The sequence below is a fragment of the Brassica napus genome, chromosome A7 (assembly GCF_020379485.1).
Source record: "Brassica napus cultivar Da-Ae chromosome A7, Da-Ae, whole genome shotgun sequence".
In the NCBI taxonomy this organism is placed as follows: Eukaryota; Viridiplantae; Streptophyta; class Magnoliopsida; order Brassicales; family Brassicaceae; genus Brassica; species Brassica napus.
Genome location: NC_063440.1, coordinates 1,833,343 through 1,845,652, shown reverse-complemented (window position 1 = coordinate 1,845,652; position 12,310 = coordinate 1,833,343). Strand labels below are relative to the sequence as shown.

The 12,310-nt window shown below is 30.9% G+C and overlaps 1 protein-coding gene and 1 long non-coding RNA gene across 3 annotated transcripts; both read right to left on the bottom strand.

Annotated features, from left to right (window-relative positions):
- Positions 1-5,938: 5,938 nt before the first annotated feature.
- On the bottom strand, positions 5,939-7,568 carry LOC106444165. Of its 2 annotated transcripts, none has more exons than XR_007315159.1 (6): positions 7,264-7,568; positions 7,062-7,116; positions 6,865-6,936; positions 6,604-6,790; positions 6,383-6,522; positions 5,939-6,249 (listed from the first exon to the last, which is right to left on the bottom strand). It is a non-coding gene; the product is annotated as an uncharacterized LOC106444165 (long non-coding RNA). The 2 variants fall into 2 exon arrangements; XR_001288182.3 differs by having other exon boundaries at positions 6,878-6,936.
- Positions 7,569-9,246: 1,678 nt separating this feature from the next.
- LOC106357721 (transcription factor HBI1) lies at positions 9,247-11,294 on the bottom strand. Its single transcript, XM_013797408.3, has 6 exons — positions 10,685-11,294; positions 10,389-10,607; positions 10,170-10,304; positions 10,016-10,087; positions 9,782-9,925; positions 9,247-9,694 (listed from the first exon to the last, which is right to left on the bottom strand). The coding sequence occupies exons 1-6, from the start codon at positions 11,057-11,059 to the stop codon at positions 9,626-9,628; spliced, it is 1,014 nt and encodes a 337-aa protein (XP_013652862.2). The 5' UTR covers positions 11,060-11,294; the 3' UTR covers positions 9,247-9,625.
- Positions 11,295-12,310: the final 1,016 nt, after the last annotated feature.

The window sequence follows — 12,310 nt, the reverse complement described above, 5'->3', positions numbered from 1 at the left end:
TCAAGTTCAAGGAGATGAGAGATCTCATTGGAGTTCAAGAGTTGAGTGAAATGGAGTTCAAGCTTAAGGGGGAGAATGTTGGATTAAGCTTGAAGAATACAGAAGCTTGAGGTGCAAGCAAGGAGACCTAATCCTATTGAGACTTGGAGATAGAAACATAATAAGATTAGGAGTTATCTAAAGTTATGTTTATCTATTAGGATTAGGAAAATATAATCTCTATATAAGTAGATATTGAGATGTGATATCACTTACGGGATTTAGAGATTGAGGACTTGTGTTTTGAGAGAGTTTCACAAGTTATTAATAAGAGAGCAATTCTTATTTGAATCTTTGAGTTTCATACCTAAGTTCTAGATCCCTTAACCAGTTTGGGGCACCCGATGCCACATAAGACTGGACTCTTTGCTCTGATGTTACGCTTTTTGCAATCAGAAAAGCGCATTTATTTGCCACTATGGATACAGCCGACATCTCCCAATCCTTGCATCTACGCAGAGCTTCTCGAATCTCGGACCCATAAGCTCTAAAGGATGGCCAGGCTCTCGGTCTTTTCACTGCACCTACTATCTCCGATGCAAAGATCACCTTCTCCATTTGATGAGACCCAATACTCTCTACTGCCCACACAATTCCAATAAATTTTGCCTCCACAGATGAGCTAATCCAACTGAAAGCTCTTCTACTATGTAACACCACCTCTCCTCTGCTGTTTCTAAAATGTAATATTGGCGTGTCTTGGATTTCATTGTTAATAATTTTGCCACATCATACGTTAATAATTTTTTTTTAAACAATTAAAACATGATATTGATTAAAAAAATTATTGACGTTTCTTAAAACAGGTAAACTACTCATGATCCTTCATTTTTCATAATCTTTTATTTCTCCTATTAATTTTTTTTACACCAAACTCCATATTTTATTATATTGATTCAAACAAGTTAGCCTTGGGAGCCAACCATACCGGAATCAGAGGGTTTACATGGAAAAATTTTAAATTTACGAGCACCTTTTACAAGGAAGTTATTCTTTACATTTGAGTTGCGAGCAATATAAGATAGAAAAAAAAAGTAACAGAGGAGCGTCAATGAACAAATTCATTCCATTTCGAGATCAGAGATGACCATTCTTTCTCATCATTGATCAAATTTACCAGCTGGAGACAATCCGATTCAAAATTTATTCACATGATTCCTAGATGCAGATAATACTCCATTGCCTATAAAAAGAAGGATAACTCCGCATGCAGGTGTATTTCTCCTATTACTATATCTTTAAATTTTGACACAAACCACATACGACAACAAAACTATCAATTGTTTGAGAATAGAATAGGAAAAGTAGATCAAATTTTAAGACAAAATTAAATGGAAGTAATTTTGATGTTTTAGTAATGTAGTATGTGAGTTTGTCATTTATGTCATATATATTTTAAAGGTATAGTAGTAGCATACATTAAAGTAGTAAATAGTAAATACCACCTATTTCTCAAACTAATTATTTTCCATAGTTATGTACTGATATTTTCTCTTGATTTGCTTTCGTAGAAGGTGTCTCCCTGTTACATGTTGTTTTTACTGTTTAATTAGATTAGTAAAAAAAAAATTGTTTGCAATTGGAATACTGAATGTAATAAGACAAAGACATGTTGCAGGTTAAGAACTGAGAGAAAAAAACACTCAAAGCTTAATGAAGGAAAAAGCTTCTAAAAATATTTGTGTTCAGCGAGATAATTAACATTTTAAGATCAATGGAATTTGTATAACAAATCTAACTTAATTTTATATGTTTGTGGTTAATCAATGATAAATGTGTGTTATTGGTTTGTTTATTCATATTCATCTCCCTCTATTAAATCAAAGTTATATTATACATGTAGTTTTAGTTAAATATATCTGAAATTTGGTCTTTTGTAAAAAAAATTCCCGATTTTACCAAAAAAATAATAATTCCCTGTCAATACTAATATAATATAAATAATAAATAGATATATTTGTAAATGTTTACAAAAAAAGATTGTATACAGTTATAAGTACTTTACTAAAATGAATAAACGAAATTTCATGTATTCCAAAATGCAAAGAAAAAATACTTTTAATTCTTGTGATAATAAGACCTCATCTGTATCATTTCTAGAGTTTCAAATAATATATAAATAAATTCCAATAATTGACAAAGTAGAAAGATAAAAAAAAAAATCTCATAGGAACCGAAAGACAAAAGAAGGTCCACTTTGGTTAGAAATCTCTGTAAGACTGTAACCACAATGATGCCCACTCTTTGTGGTTCTCATTCATCATCCTTCGATCCTTTCAAAATCTCTTAACTACTCTCATTCTTCAATTTTCATATTTGTTTATGGATAATATCTAACAGATCCTGTCAAAATCAGACAGTTCATAGATTAGATCATTGGTAGGAAAAATTATATGAGAAAAGAACATTGACCCACTTGTTAGCTTGAAAGCTACTTTTAGAAAAACATATTTTGATAATATTTTTGGGCGATTATACATATCACTATAGTCTATAGTAGTATACTAATAATAGATTTATAGTACATTGATAAAGTTGGAAAACAAATTAGTAAGCTGAAAGTTATCAAGCCAACAAATCTAACACCGATATGCAAGAAAAAGTAGTTGTGATCTGTTTATGTATTTAAATGCATGAAGAATTAAGAAAATCTAGCTAGAAAATTTATTGGTGGTAAGCTAAATATGTAAGTATATCATTTAGGGCTGGAATTTTTAACCGAACCAAACCGAAAAAGGTTTTCAGTTAGTTTGGTTCGGAAGTTCGGTTCAGTTTGGTAAACAAAAAAATGGTTTTCGGTTTGATAATCGGTTTGTTCGATTTTCTAAAAAATAATAATAATTTCAAACAATAACAATTTTAACCAAAATTCCGAATCGAAATAACCAAAAAACCGAACCAATTAACTAAAATTTGAACCAAAATAACCAAAATAACCAACTTTTTGAATTTTATTCAATTTTAAACTGAAAACTTAACCAAACTAACCAAATTTTGACCGACCATAACTAGCCAAATTTTGAGCTGAACGACCCAAACTACCCGAATAAACCGAACCCGCAAGCCTGATCAGCAAAGAGACCGACTATGTCACTTTTTAGAAATATTAAAAATCAATATCATCATTCGTATATCCATTGATATTGCTTTTGATCACTAACATACAATATGGGGGGTTTAATTCAGATGGTTAAAACATTAAATTACATGTCACGATAATATGCTGTGATAATTAAAGCTTAGGCACTAAGCAATTTTGAGTAGAAAGATGCATTTTAATGGGCTTACAAATGACAATTGATTTACTGGTGTTTAATGCTAGTTATCAGTTAATCTCCGATTTTGCTCGTTTTGTCATTGTTACTTAAGTGGTTACAGTTTTGCTAGTCCCTAAGAGATGATTCACATTTATGCTTATGTAATAGTTTGTCTTTGATAATCCCTTATATATTAATTGAGAAACATTACAACATTGTTTTGTAGCCACGTGTCACAATGAGAATGTAATTCAGATTTCGTAGAAAAATAAGTTGGTCCATCTTAACTTATATTATATTTTTTTATAAAACTAACTATTAAATTGATAAATAGTGTACAAAAGAATATTCTCGCACTTTCTTTAAATAAAATCTACGGAATTATCTAAAATAATTAACGTATATATGATAATTAATGATTATGAATGATAAATATTTGATAATAATTTTTGTCTCTTAGCTATTTTTTTTTAATTTTATATTATTAAAAGATATTAAACAACCACATTAACTATATAATAAAAAATATTTTTTCTTATATGTTATATTTTGAATTTTTAAAATGACTATAAATTATTAAAGACATTAAATGTCTCACACTGAAATTTTGTGGTCACTAGTTTATTTGTTTTTTGGTAATAACGAGATACAAATGATCATAAATCGTATGCATATGAAGTCTCATTTACTAGACATTCTATTATATATGGGCTTTTTTCAAAATCAACCTAAAATTTGGAGTCAATTCCAAAACCAACCTCTTTTTTTTTGTCATTACTATTCATCCTTGAAAGTTCCAAATCCTCCTTATGTTTTTCAATTATTTACCAAAGTGCCATTATTAAATAATTATTTAATAATTTTGAAAATGAGAAAAAACCTATTACACCCTAAACATTTCTTCTTATTTACAACAATACCATTATCATCAATTTTCCAACCACCATAAACCACCATTTTTGAGCTCTTAAAACCTCAAGAATTCAATTTGTAACCACTTTTTTCTCTTTCTAAACTAACAAATCTTCATTTTCTCTCATTTCCTCTTCATTTTCATCTGAAAATCTTTCATAACTTCCATTTTTGTAATCTAAACTTTCATATTTTCGAGTTTATTCAGTGGTTAGTCGAAAAAGGTGGTTCTTTTTGGTCATATTTGGAGCTTGGACGGTGGTAAATGGTGGAAACGAGCTTTACACAAAAAAAAAGATAACTATTTACTGGGTTTTTGTCATTTTTCATATCTGTGTCGCGATAGTAGACTGTTTTGTATGTCTACTCTTATGTGTAGACGTACGATGCGATCTATTGTTCAACGCACAGGTTACTTTTGCAATTGACCAAAATAATTTTTTTTGTATAGTAGACTTCCTTAGAAGTCTGCATCTTAACCTTTGAAAACAAAAACAAAAAAGTAGGTAGACTTACTAAGAAGTTTACGTAAAGAGGTTAGTTTTTGCATTTGGCCAAACTCTATGCAACTTTTGACTTTTCATAGTAGACTTCACGAGAAGTCTACATTATGTAGACTGCTATGAAAGTCTACAAAAAGTCAATTTTGCATTTGACCAAAACTTTAACTCCGTTGAATAGGTTAGTTTTGTATTTGACTAAAAGATTATATAGTTGACCGAATCAAAAAATAGTGTAGACTTCATATTCAGTCTACTATTCTCAGGAAAAAAAAACGTAGATTGCATATGAAGTCTACTTTTTTATTTTGGTCAAATGCAAAACTAACCTTTCGAATTTGGGGTAGACTTCAGTTGAAGTCTACACATGTGTAGACGTTCATATCAATCTATTTGTACAAAGTCAAATTTGGTCAATTGCAAAAACTAACCTGTTTTAAAAAATTAAAAAATGTAGACTGTAAATGAAGTCTCCTTTGGAAAATCAAATTCTGGTTGAATTCTGGTCAATTGCAAAAACTAACCTTTTCAAAATGTAGACTGAAAATAAAGTCTACTCATATAAAATCATAACTTTTTTTTTAAATACAAATGATAACCCATGGATTTTTCAATTGCAAAAACTAACCCTAATTATAGACTAACTTGACAGTCTACAAACGTAAACTGAAAAAACAGTCTATTATTATGTAGACGGATTATAAAGTCTACATAGAAAAATCTATAAAAGATGGATTTGTGTATTATTCGTAATGTATTTTCAAGATTTTTTAGTTTGACAGTGTGCGTTAGTTAATCCTAATGGTCTTGAGGTATTTTGAAAATATAATCTTTTATAATTATTAAATTACCAACATTTTGATTTTACTATCTAGTTAGCTAATAAGTGTAGATGTCTTTATAAGTCTACTTTATAATTTCAAAAGTGAAAAGAGAATACTTGTTGTGGTTGAAGAATGTTAGTTTATGGAAGAGTGATATGTAAGATCATTTCTACGTACCTTGAGAAAAAAATCAGAAATATTAGAATGGGACTCTCTTATGTTGATTATTAGTATTTATGTGTTTTTATTTACTCCTTACCGCACATAATTTTACAATAGAGATAGACAAGTGTGAAACTTATAAACTTATATTGAATTTGTGGTCTTGAGTCAGTATTATGTGCCATGTTTTATTGCTTTTAAGTTGTGTTACGTGATGACATTTTGTTGAACTGTGAGTCTTAACTTTGATGTATTCATTTGGAGTTGTATTAAACAAGTCTACTTTCGGTCGAGTACACTTCAGTACAGAATATCCAAGAAAATTACATAATACAGCAGTGATACAAAAGCACAATACAATATAGCTAGTACAAAGGCATATAATACAAACACCTATTACCAAAAACTTCATATCCTCCAATTCTAGCCAAAAAATGGTTGCACAATCAGGGCAGTTGAAGCGGCCACAAAGAGTGCAATCAACGATAGAACATAGACTTGGCCAATGAATGTGGCCATGGCTTAAAATACAAGAACTCCATAGACATACTGATGCTGCAAAATTAAACAGAGGAGAGTTGACTTTTAATACACACTCATGGATCTATAAAAGCTATGTCTATCTAGAAAACATAAGTTCGGTAATCTAAAAATCAATTTGCATTAATAAAAGACAAAAATTAGAAACCTGCAATGTCCGTAACAGTTGGTTGTGATACAGTATTGACAGTGGATACAAAGCTTCCGCCTTCTTGCAATTTTCTCGTCTCAGAGAGTTTCAAGATCGCTATTGAAGTCTACAACCGGTGGAGAATCTCTCTTAAACGCCTGTTAAACAAACAAATAAACAAAGTAAGACTCAAATCTTTTTTTGCTCTTATGATTAACAGAATTAAAAGTGGGACCAACCTAGACCGAGCCATGCCAGGACTGTAGGTCAGTCCTCTAAAGTGAAAGTCCCAGCCTGATAACCGATAGGCACCTCACTTGCCAGCAAGCTGTCAATGCCGGTTATGGCAGAAGAATCATCACTACTCTAGCTAGATTGCTTATAGCCTACTCATGATTTCTCTTGAAAAGAGTAGAGAAGTTGAACCTGCAAGGAAAAATCAGACTAGAAATGTCAAGGGAAAACTCCAAGGATTAACTATCAAGTTCAGTGAATATTACGAGCTGAAGTTACAATATTGTTGTGATTAGTTGTTTTGAGGTGGCCCTCTTCTTTCTCAAGCCCTTCAAAAGCTGCAAAAAAACAACCACTCGAACTTAAACCAGGCCCTTACGGGTAAAACAAAACTGAACTCTGAGATTTATCGAATCAGTTTGTACATTCACACAAGACATGAACCAGATAAAGAGAAAATTACCTCAACAGTTGGATAGAGAGACATACATACACAATGTTCCTTCGCCGGCTCAGATCTGAAAAAAAAAGCAAAAAGTTACTTAACAACGGCACGACTACGACACGACTCTGACAACGACGACGAGACAGGACATCGACAAAGACTTCAACAAAGACCAAAATCTGTGAATCAACATGAAACAGAACAAATCGAAGACTACTACCTTACAGAGGGAAGATATAGCAGCAGCAGCGGGACGGCAACCAGTGTAAGCGGCAGAAACGGGTTGACTTCACCGGAAATCGCCCGAGAGAGAGAGAGAGAGAGAGAGTAACGGCCGCTAGGGTTTGTCTTTTTTTACCAAATGAAGACTAAAAATTGTATTTATATGTCGGGAAAGTTATCCGGTTAGGTTAAAACTTTTCTGGTTTAATACTTGTTAGATTATATTATTTTGGTTAAATTAAATTGTTTCCGGTTCCGTAGACACACAAGTAGGTCTACAATCGGTATGTCTATTACAATTTTTTATATATATATATTTATATATTTATATAAATTATTTTTTGTTCTTTATTTATATATATAATTTATTTATTTTTTCTTTATTTTTATAATAATTTTAATATATGATATCATTTCCGTTTCCATAAAAACAAAATTTAATCAATCTTTTTTGTAATTTCAGGTCTTATTAAACTAAAAAAGACGTCTACTATACCCTAAATTAATCAATTGTATCCTAGTAGACCAAAAAGACGTCTACTATACCCTAAATTTAATTTAAAATTTAAGATTTTTTGTAAATACCAATAAAATAGACTGAAAAGGACGTCTACAGATAAATAGACTTTATTGTAGGTCTACGAAACCCTAAACCCTAAACCACAAATCTCAAACGCTAAATGTTTTGCTTGATAATCAAAAAGTCTCAATTGTACAAAATATAAACTACTAAACATTACTATGCAGATTTAAGATAACAAAACAATAAAAAAAACAAAATCTAAAATCCAACCCTATGAAATCAACTACTAAAAGACATAACATGTAAGAACATTTTGTTTCTAAACTATGAACATTGTCTAACACATGATAACCAAATTAGTATATATTCTTCAAAATTGTTCAATTATATGAAATTTTAATTTATTTAGTTCATATTATCCATTATATTGATGATTAGTTAAAAATATCACAATAATTATTTTTATACATTTTCAAAATTAAATTATTAGATCAAATTAGAGTGTAGACTACAAAATAAGTCTATAAGGTAGACATCGTAGGAAATCTATATATATGTAGACTTCTTTTATTACGTGTAGACTTCCGAAGGATAGAAACGTAAAATACATTTCTGTTTTTTTGTTTGGTCATAAGGGTTAACTAGTATTTTCACTACCCTTTTAGGTTGGTTTTGCATTTGACTGAAAGTGGGGTACACTTTTAGATTTGACTTGAATATTTGGGTTGTTTTTAGCAAATGTCCCATTATATATTAATATAGTTTAAAATTAAACTATATAACATAGAAAAAAACTTAAATATGATAATTTCTAAACTTGTATTGAAAAAGTATTGAAACCTTAATATTTTAATTTTGAAATTTGCATTAAAAAAATCGCACATTAGAAATTGTGTGTTTATCATATGAGTATGAGTTCTCAATAATAAATATTTATATTAAAATATACTATATATCTATGTCCATGTCATTGAAATTTAGTTATATACCATATAAAATAAAAAATAATTGTTTTGATTTATTTACCAAAAAAATATCGTAAATAAAAAAGATGTATTGTTTAGATTTATGACTTTACTCTAATTTAATTATAAACATAATACGTAAATGAATACAAATAGATAATAATATATTAAAATTAGTTTTATATATAACATTCATTCTGCACATTGCGCGGGTCTTAAGTTAATTCTGTAATGATTTTGTGAACTTGTTTGAATATCAATAAAATGGTTAAGTATGCAAAAAAAAAAAAAAAAAAAAAAACTGGCCGCTTAGACACTGTATATTCGAGGTTCCAATTATTTTTGACGATCTCAGTAACTCATGGTGACCTTGTAATGAATTCTGATAGCAATGGACTAGAAGGCCGCCTAATAGACAAATGACTACATTTAGTTGACAATGCTATCTTAGAAAGATTGGGATTTTACAAGTTGCAGAATAAGAAATAAGAAAAACATCAATAATATGCTTCAATATTATTATATATCCAACAAGGAATTGTAGTCGCCACAAGAGTTGTCTCTTTCTTCTACTACACATATCTATCTATAAGTCCTGTAAAACATAGTGTTTATTTACTCTTTTCCTCTCTCTCTCTATATATTATCTTATAAACCAAGATTTATACAAAGATTGATGGTGACAAGACCATTAAATTGCTGTCTCCAGTTCTTCTGGTTTAAATATCAGAAAACAAGGATCAAAAGATAATGCAAAAGCTGAAAAATATTCCATGAACACGTAGTTGTCACTTTTATCCGCATATAAAGTAGAATATGGTTCTGAATCTGATCCTGATGATGTCAACTTCATTGCTTCAATGAATATTTTCTTAGTACTGAAATCCGAGGCTAGATGTGTTGTAGAGACTCTGTGATTGAGTTTCCCAGCTTGCAGATGGCTGAAACAAAGAGATAAAAGAGACAGGTTACTTCTCAGACAAGTAACAAGAACTCAGAGAAGTTTTCAGATTGATAAATGTTCTTACAGCTTCAATAGTTGTTGCTTGGTTCGGGTTTATCACTGATAAATCTAGAGATCCTTGCTGATCCAGCGGAAACAATGGCGCATCAACCATTAGTGATGGCTTTGAAGCAACTACTACAGGAAGATTTGTAAAGTACGCCTGAAACTGAAATTTCATAACAAATGAAAAAGCTTTATTATCATAAGTTCTTGAATAAGAACAGTTTGATCTTGAGGGTCTAGAGACTGGCTTCACCTGTTTTACAGATAAGTCCTCCATAGCAAGCTCGAGTTCTGGGTTTAGGACAGCCAGTTTCATCGACAAGAACTGCAAAAGTTTGTCACTTAGAAGATTTAGACTTCTAAATTTGGTTAATGGTGAAACAGAGAATTATGGTTTCATTACTTACCTCAACTTGCCTCTGGAGAGATTGAACATAATTAATTATCTCATCAAGCATACCAGCTCTTCCAGTGACTTTGTTGCATCCAGGGACAAGATCTTGCAGATACTTCATCTTCTTGCTGATCTTTTCTCTTCTTGCCTGCCAAAGGAAATATCCAATTAAAACCCTAGAATTATCTTTTGACTTGTAGCACAAGAAAATTGGTTGAAACATTTTTTTTACCCTTTCTGCTAAACTGTGTCTGTCTGTTGCTTGGCCTCGACGAGCTCTAACGTGGATATAATCCAATTTCTGGTTCTCTGAAGCTGCCTTTGATTTCTGCTTTGAAGTTTCTGAAGATGCTTCCGTGTTACTCAAGTTTGATTTTACTTTCATGTTTAACTCAGTCTCAGCCTCTACTTTGATCTTCTTCTCTGTCTTTTCCTCTTCCCTTGTCTTAACCTGAGACATAATTATATTAGAAACATCAAACCCATGTTTCAAAACATACTTTTAAACCAAAATTTGATCTAGCAAACCTCTGATTTTCTCTTGTTTTTCAAGGAAATAGTTATGTTTTCTTCACTGTTCTTCAACATTACCCCCACTGTATCGGCTTGATCCATCTGGCAGCTATTTGTTCTTGAAATGCAGCCATCCATAGCTTCATGTGAAGGACCAAAACCCATGCTATAGTTTGGTCCAAAACCAGATCGAAGCATTTGAAAATGGCTGAAGGTATTCTGCAACAACTCATCATTGTTGGTTCCATGGAACTGAAGAAGTTCAGGTGAAGCATTAGTAGTGCTCAGAACTTGTTGTTGTTGTTGTTGCAGCCATTTAAGCCTTTCAAGTACAGACACATCCATGGAGCTCAAGGACATGCTTTCTAGAGAGACAAGACTTTCCAACATATCGTTCTCTGCAAAAAATCTCTAAACTTGAATTTACGGATTTGATCTTTAAAGTGAGACCAAAAGTACAAACAGAATAGAGGACGGGGAGAAACGCTCTGATTTTGTGTGTGAGAGTGTGTGCTTAAAGCAAGAGATGATTTGCTATAAATGTATGAGGAGAGATTTAGATTTATGTAATGTTGTTTGGGTAGGTTGCTTAGAAGAGATGAAAGAGGTTGGAGAAACTAATCCATTGATATCATTCTGCTTAGCTTTAAATAGAAAGCAACATTGACCCACACACATAGGTCCCCTACTGGTTTATGTTTTCTATTTTCCCTTTTAAAATGTTTATTTTTACTTACTTCTTTGTTACATCTTATTGCTATACATAAATACCCCTTACCAGTATAACATGTCACCATACATTTTAAAACGATTATGAAATGGAAAAGAGTATTAAAAAATACTGTTATTATCTTTCATGAACGTTGAGAGTTAAACAGGTTTTAGAGTTAGTGGATAAATCGGGTCCAGCGTTTAGAGACACTCGACTATGACTAAGAGGAAAATAAAATTAAAAAGGCTCAAGAACTATTTGCATAAAATAGTAGTAAAGATTCGGTATCTAAGGAAGATTGGGACATAAGTTGATAAAAGTAAAGGTTGGGAGCAAAGAAGGTGAGAGGTGAAGCTGTGGGGTCTAAGTGACATAACCCACACCATGTGGGCTTGTCCTTATGAACACTACATTTAGAGGTTCTTTATCCCTTCTTGTGTGTCTATGTTTTTTTATTTTGATTTTTTTCTTTTCTTTTTGCCCTTTCAAGTTGATGAGAGGAGCTTATTATGAAAATAAACGATGAAAAAGACCTTAACACTTATGGTATTTGGGTTGGATGCTTGACTATAAGATCTTCTTTTCTTAACACTAATAGATTAAATTAATACTCTCTCCATTCCATAAAAAAATATCGTTTTAACAATTTTCACAGAAATTAATAAAATGATCAAATGTGTTTATGTCTTTAATAATTACATCTATTTAATTAATAGTGTTTGAGAAGTAAAATCATTTATAAGATAAATGCATTTTGCAATTATTATAAAACTCAATTAGGTATAAATCATATTAAAATTCTAAAATGATACTTTTATGTAATAAGGAAAAATATAAAAAAATACTGTTTATAAAACAGAGAAAATATTTTTCAACAAAAACACTAAGGCTTCAATTGGTGACTACTAAAAAATTAAAAAAATGAACAA